Source organism: Hemiscyllium ocellatum, chromosome 7, assembly GCF_020745735.1.
Source record: "Hemiscyllium ocellatum isolate sHemOce1 chromosome 7, sHemOce1.pat.X.cur, whole genome shotgun sequence".
NCBI classification, from domain to species: domain Eukaryota; kingdom Metazoa; phylum Chordata; class Chondrichthyes; order Orectolobiformes; family Hemiscylliidae; genus Hemiscyllium; species Hemiscyllium ocellatum.
Window position 1 is genome coordinate 100,989,794 of NC_083407.1, and position 21,439 is coordinate 101,011,232.

Below are 21,439 nucleotides of genomic sequence, written 5' to 3' on the forward strand. Positions count from 1 at the left end.
AGCCCATTGCGTCCACACCAATCTTCTGAAGGGCAACCCACCCAGACCTACTCCCTTACCCTGTCCCTGTAACCCTGCATTTCCCACGGATAACACACCTAGCCTGCACATCCCTGGACACTATATACACTTCAGAATGGCCAGTCCACCTAACCTGCCCATCTTTGGACTGTGGGAGGAAACCAGAGCACCCAGAGGAAACCCACACAGGCACAGGGAGAATGTGCAAATTCCAGTTGCCCGAGGCTGGAACCAAACACAGGTCCCTGGTGCTGTGAGGTGGCAGTACTAACCACTGAGCCCCAGTGCCACCCTCATGAAGACAGGAGCATTTACCTTGCACGGCACCGAAAATGATTGACTTCCAAAAGAGGACTGCTCACCAATCCACCGAGACTTACAGGTCCCTGTCATGAAGTGGGGGGTGACCTTTTCCTTTCCTCTCCACCAAATGTTGAGTAATCATGAGGAGCACTATGGAGTAAGGGCCAATTCCTGGTTTGCAGCTGGGTTTTAAACATGGCACCAGCGGTGTGCGAGTGGAGGCAAATGCTTCTGCTTTTCTGCGCCCTGCAATTCCCCAAGAAACGCGCCCAGCAGCCTGGTTTCATAATTCATGACGTAAGGAGCAGGAGACTGCATGAGAAAAGGCACTCCAAATTATGACAGATTGTGCGCCATGACCTGTCGCAACCAAACACTTTAACCATAATCAGAAAATGCTACCCATGCTTCCACATCAGGATAGTGTATGGTTTGGTGGCGAACATACAGGTGGTGGCATTTCCGCACGTCCACTGCCCTTGTCCTCACACGTGGTAGAGGTCACGTGTTTGGAAGATAACTGAGTGAATTGCTGTAATGCTTCTCATGGGTGGCACATTGGGGGTGGAGGGAGTAAACATTTAAGATAAGGGTGTGGGTGGACTGCTGATACAGGTCGTTTTGCCATAACGCGGCAGTTACATTCCTCTGCAACCTCGCGCTATAGAAAATCTCGTTACGTAAAGCCGATATAGAAAAACACGCTGTGGAAGGCCACTATAGAAAATTGCTATACCTGTTCAGTAGAAAGTTTGAATTATCCAAACATCGCCCACAGCTTGTCAATCATGTCATAGTCAATCCACATTGACGAATCGTGCATTATGCCAGAACAACCTGCAATCTAGAAATATTCACCATCAATGATAAGTATGCAGGCACATGCTGGAAGAGCTTTGATGCTTTGATCCATGGGAATTTAGTTCAGACTTGAAGACGTAAATGTTTTGTCTTTCTTGCATGACTGATATTCCTTTTATAGAACTTGCCCAGTTTTACTCCTTTGAGGACAACTAGGGAGTTTACACTGGGTAATCTGTTTCTCCATATTATCACATGTTGACAGAGCTGAAAATAGGTGACCATACAATTTTGTGGCTTTGAAGTTTGGCCAAAATGCTGCTGCCAGTGTCTATGCAGCACACAAGCCCCATCCATGATAGAATCCCTACAGTGTGGAAGCAGCCCAGTGGGTTCATGTCCAAAGAGCATCCGCCTAGACCCACCCCGCTACCCCATCCCTGTAACCCTGCGTTTGCCATGGCTAGTCCACCTAGCCTGTACATCTTTGCATTGTGGGAAGAAACCCACACAGACACAGGGAAAATATGTACACTCCACACAGACTGTTGCCTAAGGGTGGAATTGAACCCAGGTCCCTGGTACTGTGAGGCAGCAGTGCTGAGACACTGAGCCACCCTACACAGAAAACTGGTCAACGCTTTTTTGTTCGCCTCGGTCTATCAGACAGATGAATTGGGGATTTTGCATCATGTCCTATCAACATTACCTTCTATTCCTTTCTCCTTCATGCACTCATCTAGCTCCCTTTTCAGTGGTAATACCACTAGGCCATCGTCTCTCCTATCTTTTCCCACCTCCCCTCCACTTGGTTAGCTGTCCATGACAGCTCTGATCAGGGAGCAGTTCCCAATTCTTTTTCAGACACCCATCCTGTCTATAAATGGTAGCAAGGTCCGCATCTGCAGGGACAAAGACATTTTATTCTTGGATTATTGGCGACATTCCTCTGTTGATTGCTCCCAGTTTTTCACTTCCCATACAAGTGGACATATCCTCTTGACAGTCATCCTCTCCTAATTTTAAAGGTCACAGTGAGGCCAGCTCTGACCTTTCTCTTTTCTGGAGAGAGGCACCCGGCTCTTTTTTTTGTGTATTTTTATTGGAAAAAAAAAGAAAGTTTTTTGGATATTACAACAAATACAGAACAAAACAATACAAAGAAACACACTAATTGCATAAATAAATCAATAATAACTAAAAAATAATGACTAACTAATAAATCACGACAATAATAATGATAATGTTGATAGTACAGCTCAATGAAACAAAATAAAAGCCCTCGACCATCGAGAGCTTAAGTTTATACATATTCAATGTGTTCATAGCTCCTCCTCTCTGGATACCAGATTCATTAAGCAGAATCGTCATAGAAAGGCCCTCATTAGTATGGCAGATCAGTAGCCCAGAAAGGGTCACTACAACTGATCAAGATTCTCAGTTTTATGGTGCACCATGTTTGTAAGAAAGTCCAAAGAGATGTTTTGCATGACTAGCTTATGCCAACCCATCAGCCCCAGGGTGGGGGGGTTTCAGACCCCCACCCTAACAGAATGTTCATTCTTGCACAAAAAGTGAGGATATTGAAAAGTTTTTTTTGTCTGCGTCTAATGGAAGTGGATTAACAAAGCTAAGAAGAAGAGATACTAAGTCCATCTCCACCTCTGACCCCAAGACCCTCTCTATTTCACCTACCACAGCGCTCCAGTTTGCCCACAGCCTGTGACAGGACCAAAGGCAATGAGTGAGCATGCCCATACTCATCATGCGTTTAGGACACATTGGAGATGCTCCCATTTTGAAGTTTGAAAGACAGTCTGGCATCAAATGGATTCTGTGGAGAATCTTCAATGGCAAGACATAGTTCCTGTTGCAAATTGAGTCTGTCCTTGCATTTTCCCATACTTCAGGAGAAATCTCAACGTCCAGCTTCCTCTCCCATACCTTACAGAACAGTTTGAACTCATCTGAGGGAAGTTCTCCCAATAGGTGATAGACATTGCTGACAGAAAGTATGTCCTCAGCACTCAGCACCCTCTTCTCCGTGTCAGATCTATAAGAATCAGTTACAAGTGTGGTCTCTTTTTGGTTGAAGCTTCTAATTTGAAAAAAAAACTAAAGAGGACGCTACTGGGCAGCTTGTATTTCTGCGCCAACTGGTCAAAAGACATCAGTATATCCCCCTTGAATAAGTCATCGAGGCAAGACATGCCCCTAGCTGCCCATAGTTTAAGCCCCAAGTCCATCATCCCCGGCTAAAAACCTGGCATACCAACTACGGGTGTCAAAAGTGATGTTTTGGCAATATTGCCCTCACACTGACACATTGCCCTCCATGCTTTAACAGTATTAATAACTATTGGGCTACGGCAATATTCCTTAACTGCCCAAGAACAACAAGCTACTAAGGGGGTATCTTTTCTAAGATGCTTCGATGTCCAACCAGAGTGAGTGAGGGTCTCCTCGGGTCCAGTCAGTCACAGAAAATAGCAATGAGCTTAGTTTATAGTTTTTGATAACTGGGAGGCCCACTCCTCCCAGTCTGTGGGGTAGCTGCAGTTTAATCGACGTTTCAGGCATAAGCCCTTCATCAGGAATGAGGAGGAGAACTCCAAGGTGGGCATCCTCGGAAGAGGCTTTGCATTAAGGTTAAATCATCTCAAAGAAAGTGAGATCAGAGTTGAGAGTGTGGTGTTGGAAAAGCACTGCAGTCAGGCAGCATCTGAGGAGCAGGAGAATTGACGAAATTCCTGATGAAAGGCTTATGCCCAAAATGTTGAACACCCCTGCTCCTTGGAAGCTGCCTGACCTGCGGTGCATTTCCAGCACCACACTCTCGACTCTGTTCGCCAGCATCTGCACTCCATGCTTTCTGTAGCTTCAGTTTCGTCAATTTGACAAGGAGTCGCTTGCAATACCAGATAAAGGCACTAAACCAGCTGTTCAGTCTTCTAAACATTTGCTTAGTAAAAAGCAGAGGTAGCGTTTGCACAGGATACAGCAAACAGGGGAGAAGGTTCATTTTAACAAGGGCTATCTGACCTAACCAGGAGATCAGATGCACCTCCCGTCTTCAAGGGTCTTGTTTGAGTCTGTTGAATAAAGGGCAGCATTGGTTTTAAATAGCCGATCAAAGGTAGGAGTAATGAATATACGTATGAAGAGAAAGCCCTCCTGTGATCGTCTAAAGGGAAATCAAGATTCATCCTCAGGACCAGGCATTTTTGGGAGACCACCCGTGAGCATGACCTCTGATTTTGCAAAGTTGATCTTGTAACCTGAAAGCTGAAAATGTATTGCTGGAAAAGCGCAGCAGGTCAGGCAGCATCCAAGGAGCAGGAGAATCGACGTTTCGGGCATGAGCCCTTCTTCAGGAATCCCTGAAGAAGATTACTGAGAATCCCTGAGAATTCCTGATTCTCCTGCTCCTTGGATACTGCCTGACCTGCTGCGCTTTTCCAGCAACACATTTTCAGCTCTGATCTCTAGCATCTGCAGACCTCACTTTCTCCTTGTAACCTGAAAAATCACCAAACGAGTTAATGCATTGTATCAGATGAGGCACTGAAACTGTTGGGTTTGATAAAATGCAATCTTATGTGACTTTGTCCCCATCTCTGGAGCGGCTACATTGGGATCCCTATGTATTGCCTCCACCAGTGGTTCAATCACCAATGTGAAAAGCAACAGTGAGAAGGGACAGCTCCGTCGACTGCCCCTCAGAATATTGAAATTGCTTGACCGCACACCATTAGTGAGGACCGCAGCAAGAGGGTCACTATGCAAAACCTTTACCCATCTGATAAAGGCTTCCCCCAAGCCAAACCACTTTAAAGTATAAAAAGATATGGCCACTCGACCCAGTCAAATGCCTTCTCCGCATCTAAAGAGATTATTAATCGCTGTACTGATCGATGTTGACATACTTGGATCATATTAAGTAACCTCCTGACATTATTAGATGATCTATGACCTCTAATAAAACCCATCTGATCCTCCTTAGTGATAGAGGACAGCACAGTTTCTTGTCTTAGGTAGGATTTTGTAATCGACATTCAGGAGTGAGATAGGCCTATAGGAAGCACAGTCCTCCGGGGCCTTCCCTTTTTTAAAGATAAAAGAGATGTTTATCTCTCTTAAAGATGGTGGGAGGAGGCCATGACTATGTGAATTGTTAAACGTACTAAGCATCAGTCCGGACAGTATACTTATAAATTCCTTATAGAACTCACTGAGGACCAGGCACCATTCCATTCTGGAGCAGCCTCACAGTCTCCTGCACCTCTTGCACTGACAACAGGGCATTAAGGAGGGACTCTTGCTCAGGGGTCACTCCCAGGAGGGCCAACTTCTTAAAAAAAACTCCATCCTAACCCGCCCATTCTCCCCGTGTCTGCATGGGTTTCCTCCTGATGCTCCGGTTTCCTCCCACAGTCCAAAGATGTGAAGGTTAGGTGAACTGGCCGTGCTTTCTTTGGCGAGTCATGTAAACGTACAGATCCATTATAATTAATCCAAAGCACCGCTGGATAGCTTAGAGAGTACTAGTTCCCAAGCTCTCTCAGTATCTTCTTGATGCTGTCGTAAGACTTCCTTTTCCAAATCACCGCCGCTGAAAAGTCATGGGAAAACATGACCCTGGAGCTCTCGCACACCAACTCTCCCAGCTCCTTCCCTTGGGCTCTGGAAGCTTCCATGACTCTGTTTGTTTTCGTAATGATGGAACCATACTAGGTCAGGGCGAGGGCGCTGGTCCATTCCTGACCTTCATGCCGTGACCTGGTGGGCTTTCTCAATCTTTATCCTTCCCTTTTCAGCCTTCAAACTTAGGAATTCTGGGAACCATTTTTCAAAGAATCCCATTGGCCGATCACTGTCCGTCTCCTCCAGCATGCCAACAACATGGCGGTTTTTTCTTTTGCCACTGTTCTCAAGATCATCCAACAGATCCAGCAAACCACGGACCTGTGCTTCCAGGGCTTCAATCCAACTCTTGGATGGATCAGCCTCTGCCTCCACTCCTGTGGCCCAATGCTTGAGCTCATCAGTCCTTTTCCCTAGGTCTTACAGCGTAGCAGAGACCGGGGCTAGCTTTTCCTCAATTTTTTTTTCTTCAATCTGCTTCCTGAGGACCTTGTGAGATTTAGCAAGCTCTGCAAGCAGGGCCTGGTGAGTAAGCAAGCCCACCGCCTGGGTGAGTTGAGCCATGGCCCGGGCCCCAGGTAAACTTCCTCCTTTCTCTGGCACGCTCTCTCGGCAAAAACAAAGGTAAGTAAATTTTCAGGTTCTGTAGCTCTTTGACTTTTTTTTTTACTCACAGTAACATACATGGGAAGGGTTCTAGCTCTGTCCTGCTGATGTTGTGGTGCGGAGCCCAGCAAATGCGATCCTCTTAGGTTGCTGCCATCTTGGATTCCCCCGGCTCTTTTTTCTAAACCGAATCAACATCCCAAAGTGTTCTTCCCTCAGTGACAGCCAGTTAGTGTTGGACATTGATTACCACTGCTCCACTCTCCTTGGGATGTCCGTTTAAGCAAATGACAATTGGGGTGAATCAGAGGCTGGGAATTCTGCAGCGAGGAACTCACTCCTTTGACTCCCAAAGCCTTTCCAGAGCAAAAGTGTGTTTGAGTAGGAATGTGATGGATTAGCCTAGGTGAGTGCAATTCCAACCACACTCAAGCCGCTCAACAACATCCAGGATAAAGCAGTCTGGTTGATTGGCATCCCATCCACCATCTTCAACATCCATTCCCTTCACTACAGATGCACAGATGCAGTGCAGTAGCACACCAAGGATTATTTGAACCTTGCAACTCATTGACATTTATGCTTTAGAAGGACAAGCGCAGAAGATGCATGGAAACATCAACCCCTGCAAGTTTCCCTCGAAGGCATACAGCATCCTGACTTGGAAATACACTGCCAGACCCTCAGTGTTGCTAGGTCATACTCTTGGCTCTTCCCCTGTATAGACCACTGTCCTTACACTCCAAATACTGAAGTGGTTCAAGAAGGCAGCTTACCATCACCTTCTTAAGGGTGATTAGGAATCGACAATAAATGCTGGCTTTAGCTGTGACATTCAGAGGTCTATAATGAATTTTAAAAAAGACTATCCTTGTTATCTGTGCAATGTAAGTTGGGGGAAGTCAGCACGGATTGGGAGCTGCACCCTAATAACATCTGTAATATACACCTAACCAAATGGAGGGTGGGTGGGAAAAGATAGGAGAGGTATGGTATTATCACTAGACTGTTAATCCAGGGACTCAGGTAATGTTCTGGCAACAAAAACAGAAATTGCAGGAAGGGCTCAGTATGTCAAGCAGCATCTGTGGAGAGAGATCAGAGTTAACGTTTCAGGTTCCAGTGATCTTTCCTCAGAACTAATGGTAGCTAGGAAAATGTTGGTTTTCATACAGAAGATAGGGTTGAGGGAGGGGTTAAGGAGTAAACAATTGGTGGAGATAGAGCCCAAAGAGTGAGAAGAACAATTGGATAGAGAGAGGAGGGGTGGTGGTTCAGTGGTTAGCACTGCTGCCTCACAGCGCCTGGGACCTGGATTCGATTCCAGCCTCGGGTGACTGTCTGTGTGGAGTTTACACATTCTCCCCATGTCTGCGTGGGTTTTCTCCAGGTGCTCTTGTTTCCTCCCACAGTCTAAAGAGGTGCTAAATTGCCCATAGGGATGTGTAGGTTAGGTGCATTAGTCAGGGGCAAATATAGGGAAGGGGAATGGGTCTGGATGGGTTACTCTTCAGAAAGTCTGTGTGGACTTGTTGGGCCCAAGGGCCTGTTTCCACGCTGTAGGGATCCTAATACTGATTAGTCTGGGAAAATCAATAGCCTTTAGTGGACAATCAGTGGCTGACCATGGAAGATGTGTAAATAGCAGACCATGTGATAACAAGGCCTGGTCTGTGGGCCTTGGGTAAGAATACGGGAGAAGCCCTGACATATCTCTCCACAAATGCTGCTAGACCTTCTGAGCCTTTCCAGCAATTTCTGTTTTTGTTACAGCATCTGCAGTTCTTTCAGTTTTTATTAAATGTTCTGGGGACCCAGGTTCAAATCCCACAATGGCAGATGGTGCAATTTGAATTCAATACAAATCTGGTATTAAGAGCCTAATGATGACCATGAATCCAGTGTTGGAAAAATCCATCTGCTTCGCTAATGTCCTTTAGGGAAGGAAACTGCTATCCCTACCTGGTCTGGCCCACATGTGACTCCAGAACCACAGCAACGTGGTTGACTCATGGGCATGGGCAATTAATGCTGGTTTAGCCAATGACACCCTCATCCCATGAATGTATTAAAAAAGAATGGTGAGTAGGAGAGGGAAAAGGGACAGGTAAAATAAAGAGTCGTAATATTCTTCTTCTGTTGTCATGCAGGGTTTACTGAGACAGCTGGTGCTGCTTCCAGGATCTGATGCTACTCAAAGAATCTGCCCGAATCCCAGTCCCAGATTAGCTGCCCTCTCAGTCCCAAAGATCCTGACGGAGCTCCCCTTCAAGCCATTGGATCCTGACATCGGGAAGTATCCTTATGGTAAGTCAGCCGGTCCATCTCAGATTCTTTGTGCATGTGGAGTGCGATGCGTATGGTTTGATGATAAATGTTTAAAGCCTTTCTTCCATTTGTTTGCTCTGCCTCTTAAAAACCATTTTACTGTGCTACATTTTCAAGAGGTGTCCAGCCTGTGGTCAATGTTGGGAAAAAGCATCAGTACAAAGCTCCAGTCCCAACACCCTGACCCCACATGTGCTCGAATCCCATATATCTGTCAGCAGTTATACAAGTGATGAGAGCTTGCATTTACATCGGTCTTCAACACAGCAAAATGGCGAAAGGTGCAAGGGAGCAACATCAAGCAAAAAAATTGACTTGGAGTCTGCTCCCCTTCCCATCAGACAGGAGCTGGGAGTCATGTTGCAGCTGTACAGGACATTGGTTAACCCTCTGTTGGAATATTGCATGCAATTCTAGTCTCCTTCCCATTGGAAAGATGTTGTAAAACTTGAAAGGGTTCAGAAAAGATTTACAAGGATGTTGCCAGGGTTGGAGGATCTGAGCTACAGGGAGAGGCTGAACAGGTTGGGGCTGTTTTCCCTGGAGCAACGGAGACTGAGGGGAGACCTTATAGAGGTTTACAAAATTATGAGGGGCATGGATAGGGTAAATAGACAAAGTCTTTTCCCTGGGGTGGGGGAGTCTAGAACTAGAGGGTGTAGGTTTAGGGTGAGAGGGGAAAGATATAAAAGAGACCTAAGGGGCAACTTTTTCATGCATCGGGTGGTACATGTATGGAATGAGCTGCCAGAGGATGTGGTGGAGGCTGGTACAATTGCAACACTTAAGAAGCATTTGGATGGGTATATGAATAGGAAGGGTTTGGAGGGATATGGGCCAGATGCTGGCAGGTGGCACTGGACTGGGGTGGGATATCTGGTCGGCATGGACAGGTTGGGCCGAAGGGTCTGTTTCCATGCTGTACCACTCTACGACTCTATGACCAAAACCTGGTCAAAGGGATGGGTTTTAAGGAGCAGCTCAAAGGAAGAAAAAGAAGTCGGGAGGGAATTCAAGAGCTGAAGGAGTTGGGAAGCTGAAGGTACAGCCACCAATACTGGAGAACTAAAACCCAAGGATGTGCAAAGGGCTGGAGAAGGGTTAGGGTTAGGGTTAGAGTTAGGGTTGGGGTTAAGATTAGCGCTAGGGTTAAGTTTAGGATGAGGGTTGGGTTAGTGTTAAGTTTATGTTTAGAGTTGGGGTTAGGATTAGGGTTGGCGTTAAGGTTAAGGTTGGAGTTAGGGTTGGGGTTAGGGTTAGAGTGGGGTTAGGCTTCGGGTTGGGGTTAAGGCCAAGGCTGGGGTTAGTGTTAGGTTTGGCGATTGTGTTGGAGTTAGGGATAGGCTTAGGGTTGGGGTTAACGCTAGGGTTAAGTTTAGGGTTGGGTTAGTGTTAAGTTTATGTTTAGAGTTGGGGTTAGGGTTAGGGTTGGCGTTAAGGTTAAGGTTGGAGTTAGGGTTAGGGTTAGGGTTGGGGTTAGGCTTTGGGTTGGGGTTAAGGTTATGTTGGGATTAGTGTTAGGTTTAGGGTTGGGGTTTGGGTTAGCATTTGGGTTCAGTTTAGAGTTGGGGTTGGGGTTATGGTTGGGGTTGGGGTTAAGGTTGGAGATAGGGTTGGGGTGAGGGATAGGGTTTGGGTTGGGGTGAGGGATTGGGTTTAGGTTTGGGAGTTGGCTAGGGTTAGAGTTAGCGTTAGGGTTGGGGTTAGAGTTCAGGTTAGGATTAGCATTAGGGTTGGGTTAGGGTTTGGGTTAGGGTTACGGTTGTATTTAGGGTTAGGGTTGAGGTTAGGCTGAGGGTTAGCGTTACGGTATGTGTTTAGGGTTAGCGTTTGGGTTAGGAATAGGGTTGGGGTTCGGGTTGAGGTTAGTGAGCTGGAGCTCTGGGGTTAGGGCTAGGGTTCGAGTTAAGGTTTGGGTTGCAATTTGGGTTGAGGTTAGGGTTAATGTTAGCGTAGAGAGTTGGGGTTAGGGTTAGGGTTTAGGTTGAGGTTGAGGTTAGGGTTAGGGTTGTGGTTAGTTTTAGGATTGAGGTTAGGGTTAATTTTTGTGTTAGGATTAGGGTTGGGGTTATAGTTAGTGTTAAGGTATAGGGTTGGGGTTAGTGTTAGGGTTAGTTAGTAAGGAAAGGAAAGCAAGGTTCGAGTTAGGGTTAGGGTTAGAGTTGGGATTGAGGTGGGTTTAGGGTTTGGGTTTGGGTTAGAGTTAGGATTAAGGTTAGTGCTAGGCTACAGGGTTGGGGTTAGGGTTTGGTTTAGGATTATGGTTAGGTTTTGGGTTAGGGTTAGGGTTAAGTTTGTGTAAGGGTGTGTGTTTTGGTTAGGGTTAGAGATGGGGTTGTGGTTAGAGTTGGGGTTCAGATTATAGCTAGGGTTAGGGTGAGGGTTCGGTTTGGGATTGTGTTACAGTTAGGTTTGCGTTAGGGTTAGGCTCGAGATCAAGGAGCTGGAGCCCTAAGGTTAGTGTTAGCATTATGGTTGTGGATCAGGTTTAGGGTTAAGGTTAGGGCTGGGCTAGGGTCAGTCTCAGGTTAGGATTAGTGTTAGGGTACAGGGGTTTGGGTTAGGGTTAGGACTGGAGGTCAGGTAAGGCTAGGGTTTGTGTGAGGGTTGGGATTAGGTTTAGGGTTGGGGTTAGGTTTAGGGTCAGGGTTGAGTTTACGGAACTGACTCGGGTTAGAGTTGGGGTTAGGGATGAGGGTTATGTTTAGGGTTGGGTTTAGTGTTAGCATCAGGGGTAGGGTTACGGTTAGGGTTGTGTTTAGGGTTAGGTTTGAGGTTTATGTGAAGATTTGTAGCTCGGGTGCTCGTTGTTGTGGTTCTGTTCGCCGAGCTGGAAGTTTTTGTTGCAAACGTTTCGTCCCCTGACTAGGCGACATCATCAGTGCTTTGGAGCCTCCTGCGAAGCGCTTCTTTGATGTTTCTTCCGGTATTTATAGTGGTCTGTCCTTGCCGCTTCCGGGTGTCAGTTTCAGCTGTCCGCTGTGGTGGTTGGTATATTGGGTCCAGGTCGATGTGTTTGTTGATGGAGTTTGTGGATGAATGCCATGCCTCTAGGAATTCCCTGGCTGTTCTCTGTCTGGCTTGCCCTATGATAGTAGTGTTTTCCCAGTCGAATTCATGTTGCTTGTTGTCTGCGTGTGTGGCTACTAGGGATAGCTGGTCGTGTCGTTTTGTGGCTAGTTGGTGTTCATGTATGCGGATTGTTAGCTGTCTTCCTGTTTGTCCTATATAGTGTGTTGTGCAGTCCTTGCATGGTTAGGTTTGAGGCTAGGAAGCTGAAGGACTTGGGTTAGGTTTAGGGTTAGGGTTGAGGTTAGGGTTGGTTTTAGGGTTGCAGTTGGAGTTAAGATTAGGATTAGCATTAGGTTTGGGGTTGGAGTTGGAGTTAGGGTTTGGGTTAGATTTAGGGTTAGTGTTGGTGTTAGGGTTGGATTATGTTATAGTTAGAGTTGCGTTAGGGTTATGCTTGAGATCAGGGAGCTGGAGCCCTCAGGTTAGGGTTAGCATTATGGTTGGGGATCAGGGTTAGGATTAGGCTTTAGGGTTGAGCTGGGGTCAGTGTTGGGTTTAGGATGAGTGTTAGGGTACAGGTTTGGGGTATGGGTTATAGTTAGGAGTGGCGTTAGGATAAGGCTAGGGTTCGTGTGAGAGTTGGGGTTAGATTGAGAGTTGCTGTTAGGGTTAGAGTTTGAGTTAGGTCTAAGGTTAAGGTTAGGTGTAGGGTTTGGTTTGAGATTAGAATTAGGGTTAGGGTAAGTGTTATGGTTAGGGTTGGGTTTAGTGTTAGCATTAGGGGTAGGTTTAGGGTGAGGGTTAGGGTTGAGGCAAGCAAGCTGGATGACTAGGGTTAGGTTAGGGTTAGGGTTGAGATTAGGGTCAGTTTTAGGGTTGTGGTTGGGGTTAAGGTTTGGGTTAGGGTTAGGATTAGGGTTGGGGTTGGGGTTAGGGTTTGGGTTTGGGTTAGATTTAGGTTTAGTGTTGGTGTTAGTGTTGCGGTTGGAGTTAAGGTTTGGGTTTAGGGTTAAGGTTAGGGTTATGGTTGGGTTTAGTGTATGGATTAGGGTTAGGGTTAGAATTCCATTTGGTGTTAGGGTTGGGGGATTGCGTTGCAGATAGGGTTGCGCTAGGGTTAAGCTTGAGATCAGGGGGCTGGAGCCCTAAGGTTAGGGTTAGCGTTATGGTTGGGGATCAGGGTTAGGGTTAATGTTAGGGTTGGGCGAGGTTCAGTGTTGGGGTTAGGTTTAGTGCTAGGGTACAGGGTTTGGGTTTGGATTAGGGTTAGGATTGGGGTTAGGGTAAGGCTAGGGTTTGTGTAAGAGTTGGGGTTTGGATGGGGGTTGGGGTTAGGGTTGGGATTGAGGTTTGGGTTAGGGTTAAGTTTACGGAGCTGTCTAGGGTTCAAGTTTGGGTTATGGATGGGGGTGGAGCTAGGGTTAGGGTTGGGGTAAGGGTTAGGATTAGTACAAGGGTGAGAGTTAGTATAATGCTTAGGATTGGGTTTATTGTTAGGATTGGGGTTAGAGTTAGAGTTGTGCCGAAGGTTAGGGTTGAGTTTAGGAAGCTGGAGGTCTAGGCTTAGGGTTAGTGTTACGGTTTTGGTTATGTTGGATTAGGGTTTGGATTAGGTGTATGGTTATGGTTAGGGTTGAGGTTCGGGAGATGGAACACTAGGGCTAGGGTTCAGGTTAGGTTTTGGGCTGTGGATATGGTTGATGTTTGGGTACAGAGTTGGGATTGGGGCTAGGGTTAGGGTTGTTGTTAAGTTTGGGTTGATGTTTGGGTTAGGATTTGAGTTAGGGTTATGGTTGGTGTTGGGTTAGATTTAGGGTTAAGTTTAGGGTTGAGGTTAGAGTTAGGGTTGAGGTTAGGCTTGTGGTAAGGATTAAGGTTGGTTTTAGAATTGAGGTTAGGGTTAGGGTTGGGGTTAGGGTTAGGATTGTGTTTAAGGTTAGAGTTACAGCTGCGGTTAGTGTGGTGTTAGCGGTTGGTTTGGGGTTGGAGTTTGGAGTTAGGGTTTGGTTTAGGTTTGAGGTTATGATTAGGGTTATGTTTTGGGTGGGGTTTAGTGTTAGGATTAAGGTTAGTGTTAAGGTTGTGTTGAGGGTTAGGGTTGAGATACGAAGATGGAGGACCAAAGTCAGGGTTAGGGTTAGAGTTTGGGTTGGTGTTAACTTTAGGGCTAGATTTGGTTAGGGTTAGGGTTGGTATTAGCGTTGTGGTTGGGGTTAGGGTTTGGTTTCGGATTAGCTTTAGGGCGAGGTTTGGTGTTAGGGTTGGGGTTGGTGTAAGGGCTAGGGTTAGAGTTAGGGTTAGGGTTAGGGGTATGGTTAGGGTTGGGTTCAGTGTTAGGACTAGGGTCGAGGTTATGTTTAGGGTTAGGGTTGTGGTTAGGAAGCTGCTGGAGCAATATTAAGGTTAGAGTTAGGGTTTAGGTTAGGGTTAGGGTTGGTTTCAGGGTTGGGTTGGTGTAAGTGTTAGGATTAGGGTTAGGTTTGAGGTTAGGGTTAGGGTTAGGGTTAAGGTTACGGTTGTGGTAAGTGTGAGGTTAGGATTTTGGTTAGGTTTAGGGTTATGGCTAGGATTAGGGTTAGTGTAAAGGTTAGGGTTAGCTTAGAGGTTAGGGTTAGCATTGAGGTTATGTTCATTGTAAGGGTTGGAGTTAGGGTTGGGTTTAGTGTTAGGATTAAGGTTAGGGTTGTGTTTAGGGTTAGGGTTGAGGTTAGGATGCTGGAGGGCTAGTGTTAGGTAAGGGTTAGGGTTAGTCTTAGGGTTGGTGTTGGAGTTAAGGTTCGGGTTAAAGTTTTGGTTAGTGATGGGTTAGAGTCGAGGCTAGGGTTTGTGCTAGTGTTAGGATTAGGGTTGAATTTAATTTTAGGATTAGGGTTAGGGTTAGAGTTGTGTTTAGGGCTAACGTTGAGTTTAGGAAACTGGAGGACTAGGGTTACAGTTTTGGTTAGTGTGGGGATAGAGTTTGGGGTTAGGGTAAGGTTTGGGGTTAGGGTGAGGGTTGAGTTTAGAAAGCTGGAGAACTAGGGTTTGATTTAGGGGTACAGTTGCGGTTAATGTGGGGTTAGAGTTTGGGTTAGGTTTAGGGTTAGGGTTAGAGTTGCATTCACGTTTGGTGTTGGGGTTAAGGTTGGGGTAGGGTTAGCTTTAGGGTCAGGGTTGGAGTTAGCGTTGGGTCGGGGTTAGAGTTAGAGATAAAATTAGGTTCGGGTGAGGGTAGGGTTAGGGTTAGGGTTTCGGTTTGTGTGGGGTTAGAGTTTGGGTTAGGTGTATGGTTAGGGTTAGGGTTGAGTTTAGTAAGCTGGAGGACTAGGTTTAGGGTTAGGGTTAGGGTTACGGTTGTGGTTAGTGTGGGGTTAGCGTTTGGGTTAGGTGTAGGGTTAGGTTAGAGTTGCATTTCAGGTTGGATTTGGGGTTAGGGTTAGGTTTAGATTTAGCGATAGGGTTGGTGTTATGGTTGGGTCGGAGTTAGAATTAGAGATAAATGGTTAGGTTTGGGTAAGGGTAGGGTTAGGGTTGGGGTTGAGGTTAGGGAACTGGTGAGGCTTAGAGTTAGGGTTAGGGTTGGGGTTAGAGCTAGGATTAGGGTTAGAATTAGGGTTAGAGTTCGGGTTAGGGTTACGGTTTTTGTAAGTGTGGGGTTAGGGTTTGGGTGAGGTTAGGTTTAGGGTTAGGGGTGAGGATTAGAGTTAGGATTAGTGTTAGTGTACAGAGTTGGGGTTAGGGTTAGAGTTAGAGTTAGAGTTGGAGTTAAGATTATGGTTAGGGCTAGGGTTGAAGTTAGGGTTAGCGTTTGTATAAGGGTTAAGGTTATTGTAAGGGCTAGGATTGGTTTCATTATTAGGATTAGGGTTAGAGTTGGGAAGCTGGAGGACGAGGGTTATGGTTAGGATTACAGCTGTGGTTTGTGTGGGGTTAGGGTTTGGGTTAAGTTTAGGTTTTGGGTTAGCGTAGGGTTTGGGTTGAGGTTAGGTTTGAGTTAGCGTTAGGTTTGGACTGGAGCTAGGGTTAGTGTTAAGGTTAGATTTAGGGTTAGGGTTGGTGTTATGGTTTGGTCGGCGTTTGAGTTAGAGATAGCATTAGGTTCTGGTTAGGGTTGGGGTTAGGATTAGGGTTGGGTTAGGGTTAAGGTTGTGGTTTGGGAGCTGGTTAGTGTTAGAGTTAGGCTTAGGGTTAAGGTTGGGTTTAGGTTTATGGTTTGGGTTAGCATTAGGGTTGATGTTGGGGTTAGTGTTTGGGTTTGGGTTAGATTTAGGGCTTGGGTTGGTGTTAGGGTTGGGGTTAGGATTGTGGTTGGGGTTAGGGTTGGGTTTAATGTTACGGTTAGAGTTGTATTTAGGTTTAGCATTTAAGTTAGGAAGCTGAGGCCAAGGGTTAGGGTTAGCCTTAGGGTTGAGATTAGGGTTAGGTTTAGGATTAGGGTTGGTGGTAGGGTTGAGGTTGGAGTTATGGTTATGGATAGGGTTAGCGTCGAGGTTAGGGTTACATTTAGTATAAGGGTTAGGGTTAGTGTAAGGGTTAGGACTGGGTTTATTGTTAGGATTAGGATTAGGGTTAGAGTTGTGTTGAGTGTTAGGATTGGGTTTAGGAAGCTGGAGGACTAGGGTTACGGTAGCTTTATGGTTTTGGTTAGTGTTGGGTTAGGGTTTGGTTAGGTGTAAGGTTAGGGTTAGGGTTGAGGTTAGGTAGCTGGGGCACCAGGGTTAAGGGTAGGGTTAAGTTTAGAGTTTGGACTGCGGTTAGGATTGATGTTAGGGTACAGAATTGGGGTTAGGGTTAGGGTTGAGGTTATAGTTAGCCTTGAGTTTAGGCTTGTGGTTAGGGATAGGGTTGGGTTAGGATTTAGGTTATTGTTCGGGTTAGGGTTGTATTTAGGGTTAGGGTTACAGCTGCAGTTAGTATGGTGTTAGGCGTTGGGTTAGGGTTAGGGTTAGGGTTGGATTTCAGGTGGATTTGGCGTTAGGGTTTGGGTTAGGTTTGAGGTTCGGGTTAGGTTTAAGTTTTGGGTTGGGTTTAGTGTTAGGATTAAGTTTAGGGTTAGGGTTGTGTTCAGGGTTAGGGTTGAGGTTAGAAAGTTGTAGGACCAAGGTCAGGTTTAGGGTTGAGGTTAGGGTTAGGGTTGGGTTGGTGTTAAGGCTGGGGTTGCCGTTAGGGTTAGGATTAGGGTTGAGGTTAGGGTTAGACTTATTATAAAGTTAGGTTTAGTGTATGAGTTAGGATTAGGTTTATTGTTAGGATTAGGGTTAGAATTGGGGTTAGTGTTAGGGCTAGGGTTGCGGTTGGGTTAGTGTTAAGTTTGAGGTTGGGGTTGGGGTTAGGATTAGCATTCAGCTTGGGTTTGGGATTGTGCTTAGTGTCAGGGATAGGTTTTAGGGTTTCAGGTTAGGGTTAGGGTTAAGTTTATGGTGAGGGTTAGGATTAGATTTAGAATTAGGGTTGGAGTTAGTGTTGGTGTCAGGATTAGAGTTAGGGATATGGTTAGTTTCACGTTAGGATTGGGTTTAGGGTTCGGTTTGAGGTTAGGGTGCTGCTCAGGATTAGAGTTAGGATTAGGGTTGGGGTTGGCGTTGGTGTTGGTGTTAGTTAGCTGGATAAGTTTAGGATTAGGGTTATGGTTAATTTCAGAATTAGAGTTAGGGATAGTATTTAGGTTGGGTTTAGGGTTAAGTTTGAGGTTAGGGAGCTGGTTAAGGTTAGGGTTAAGTTTGGGGTTATGGTTCGGTTTGGGGTTAAGGTTGGGGTTATGGTTAGGCTTGGGGTTAGGGTTGGGATTATGGTTAGGTTCGAGTATCAGGATGGGTTTAGAGTTATGGTTAGGTTTGGGGTAATGGTTCAGGTTTGCTTTTGTTTGGGGTTGGTTTGGCGTTATGGTTAGGGTTGGGGTTAAAATTAGGGTTGGGGTTAGATGTTGGGGTTCAGGTTAGGTTTTGAGTTAGAGTTAGGGTTAGTATTCGGGTTGGTGTTGGGGTTAGTGTTTGTTTTCGGGTTAGATTTAGGGTTTGGGTTTGTGTTAGGGTTGGCGTTAGAGTTAGGGTTAGCAATAGTGTTAGGGTTGGAGTTAAGGTTATGATTAGGGTTAGGGTTATGGTTGAGGTTAGGGCTCGGGTTAGTATAAGGATTAGGGTTAGTGTAAGGGTTAGGATTGGAGTTAGTGTTAGTGTTAGGGTTCGGATTATGGTTAGGTTAGGGTTAAGATTGTGGTTAGGATTGGCGTTCGGCTTGGGGTTGGAGTTGTGCTCAGTGTCGGGGATAGGTTTAAGATTGAGGTTAGGGTTAGGGTTAAATTTATGGTGAGGGTTAGGGTTAGATTTAGGGTTAAAGTTGGTGTGAGTGTTGGGGTCGCGATTAGAATTATGGATACGGTTAGTTTCGGGTTAGCATTGGGTTTAGGGTTAGATTTGAGGTTAGGCAGCTGGTCAGGGTTAGTGTTAGGATTAGGGTTTTGGTTGGCATTGGTGTTGGGGTTAGGCTTGGTGTTCGGTATCTGGATAAGTTTAGGATTAGGATTAGGGTTAGGGTTGTGGTGATGGTTAATTTTAGAGTTAGAGTTAGGGATAGTATTAGGGTTGGATTTAGGGTTAGGTTTGAGGTTAGGGAGCTGGTTAGGGTTAGGGTTAGGTTTGGCGATATGGTTGGGGTTAGGGTTGGGGTTATGGTTATGGTTATGGTTGAGGTTTGAGTTGGGGTTAGGGTTAGGGTTAGGTTTTGGGTTATAGTTCGGTTTGGGGTTAAGGTTAGGCTTGGGGTTAGGGTTAGGTTTGCGGTTATGGTTCGGGTTGGGGTTATGGTTGGGGTTGATGTTAGGGAGCTGGATTTCTAAACCCAAGAATGTGCTAGTGGCCTGAATTGGAGGATCAGTGAAATGTCAGAGGGCTGTGAGGCTTGAGGAGTTTACATACATTGGGATTGGCAAAATGTTTGAGTGTTTCAACAGGAAAGATGAGACTCATACAAGTAAATAGTTACTCTTTTTCTTAATCATTAAATTCCTAGCACATCCCTGAAGCTATTTGTGCCAGTGCATCATTTGCCACTTGGCTGTTTTGTTGCTCTATGAATGAACAGGGGTGGGCTGTTTGACCTTGTTATATCATTCAGTTCGATCCTGGCAAATCTCCATTTGCCCATTGTGGTTCCGTTACCTTCATTTAACTTCCTGAACAAAAAATGAACCATCCTCTATTTTGAAAACCTTAATCACTGTTCAGCCACAATAGCTGCTTGGAGAGTGGGGGGAGGGAGATCTGGATTTCCAATTTGCTGAACTAGTGATTTCCAGTGTTACACCCATTGGCTTGGACCTTGCTTTAAGGTTATATCCAGTGTTCTGGATGCCTCCCACCTATTTTGTGCTGTCTACTCAATCAAGTCCTCTAAACTTTTGAGAAGACCTCAATTTGATCACTATTAAATCTCCCATAAGGAATGCAAGTCATATTTGCACAACCTGTCCTCACAATATTGAGCTCAGCATGGAGGAGATGGAACCCTTGTGGGGGGTGCGAGCCCAGCATGGTTAAGCATTTAAGAAGGACTGCAATGTTGAACTCTTAGTTATGTTCCTAATTTTTTTTGTGCCTAAGTACCTTTGTACCTAAGATGATGATGTGAATGTCGACATTGTAAACTTTTCACTGTACTCCTTATATCCCTGTACTTGAATACATGTGACAATAAATTCTAATGCTAATTCTAGTACAACCCTTTTAGCCCCGGGATCGTTCTGGTGGATTTGGTCCACCCCTGAAGGATTAATGTCCCCTTGCTGAGATGTGGCAGTCAGACTTAACACATTGCTACAGAATGGGGTCTAACCAGAGCTCTGTGTGCCTGAAACATAACTTAGATCTCTTTGAATTCAGAACTCTCGAGATATCCCACGATAGTTTCTGCTTGTACCTGTCCATTAGCATTCAGTGATTTGAGATCCCTAAATTTCCTATTTATCCTCAATTCCTAACCTCCTTATCCTGATGCTTGCATGACTCCACATTTCCCCCACTGAAGTCCATCTATCACAATTTTGCCCACAATCTCTTTTGCACCGTTCTGCTCCCATCAACTGTGGCATGCCAGTTAGTGTTGTTGGCAGACTTGAAGATGTATACAGCACTGGACCTAAATACACTATTCAGCTACAAAACCAGAAGTTTAAGAACAGGTATTGCTGGAAATACTCAGCAGGTCAAGCAGCATCAATGGAGAGAGAAATGAAATTAATGTTTCGAGTTGACGTGACCCTTCAGACTTTCCAATTCTGAAAAGCTGTCCAGGATGGAACCAATAACTCTGTTTTTCTCCCCACAGATGCTGTCAGAGCTGCTGAGAATTTCTGCAATTTCCAGTAGTAATTTCAGCTTGCCAGCATCCACAATATTTTGCTTTTATTTTGCTGTAATGATGTTGGGTGGAGCTGCCTCAAGTATTTGGGCGAGGCAGTTTCGGGTATGCATATGCTATCTTAATGGTGTTTGACTCCCTTTCACAGCCTCTCCCAACACACCTCCCTTGGCCAGCGAAGAACAGGATATTCCTGGCTTTCCAGGTCAATCCGTAAATCTGTCAAGACATATGCAAACCAGTGGCAGGGGCCAGGTCTCCCAAAAGGAAGCTCCAGGCAGCAAGGGGTTTACTGAAGACTTTTTTGTCTCCAGTTCTGAACATCAGGTTACTCGGGTCCGTGTGAGATTTTGTTTGATAATGCTTTTGTGAAGTGACTTGGAATGTTTTATATTTTGCGGATGTTGCTGGGATTGAAGGGCTTGAGCTATAGGAAGTCGCTGAGTAGGTTGGTGATGTTTTCCCTGGCTGAGGTTTATAAAATCATGGGAGGCATGGATTGGGTGGATAGCCAAGGTCTTTTTGCCCAGGGTAAGGGAAACCAGAGGCACAGTTTAAGTTGAGAGGGAAAAGTACCTAACGGGCAACTTTCTTACGCAGAGGGTGGTGTGTGTTTGGAATGAGCTGCCAGAGGAAGTGATGGAGGCTGGTACAGTTACAACATCTAAAAGGCAGCAGGGTGGGTACATGAATAGGAAGGGCTTCAAGGGATATGGACCAAATGCTAGCAAATGAGACTAAATTAATTTAGGATATCTGGTCTGCATGGACGGGTTGGACCGAAGGGTCTTTTTCCGTGCTGTACATCTCTATGACTCTATGGCTATGACTTCGCGTAAGACCAGACCATTTGTTTATTATGTAAGTGTATTGCTATAGACTATAGACAGATATGAGAATAACATGATTAATACCTACACGAGCTCATTGTTGTTCATTACTAGAATTATGAGCAATGAAGGAGGTCATTTACCTTTTCATGGGCCACCAGATATTTGAAAGAGCTATCCAAGTGGTCCCATTCCCTTGCCTTTTGCCCAGAGTCATGCACATTTTCCTCTTCAATTATCTACTCAATTCCTTATGGGAACTCACTATTGAACCATCCCTTTCAGGTAACACATTCCAGATCACAACAACGCACTGCATAAAAATATTCTCATCCCCTTCAAGATTCTTTCACCATGCTTTAAAGTTTTATTTTCTTTTAAATGTGTCTTTTGGTTACTGATCCTCTTGTGTATGGGAATACTACCACTGCCAAACCCCCCTCCCGCCCCACCCTGCTTCTCTATTAGAATCAGTCATAATTTTGAACACTTCCATTAATTTTCCTCTTCACTTCTCTTAGAGACTCTATTTGAAACTTATGCTCAGCCTGTCTGGGTTG

The 21,439-nt window shown here is 45.5% G+C and overlaps 1 protein-coding gene across 1 annotated transcript in view; it reads left to right on the forward strand.

Annotated features, from left to right (window-relative positions):
- Nucleotides 1-21,439, forward strand: part of LOC132817571 (thrombospondin-type laminin G domain and EAR repeat-containing protein-like) — an 87,523-nt gene that overhangs the window by 17,528 nt on the left and 48,556 nt on the right. The window contains exon 5 of the mRNA XM_060828081.1: nucleotides 8,526-8,682. Within this exon, the coding sequence (XP_060684064.1) occupies nucleotides 8,526-8,682 (157 nt within the window). The remainder of the gene's footprint in view (nucleotides 1-8,525; nucleotides 8,683-21,439) is intronic.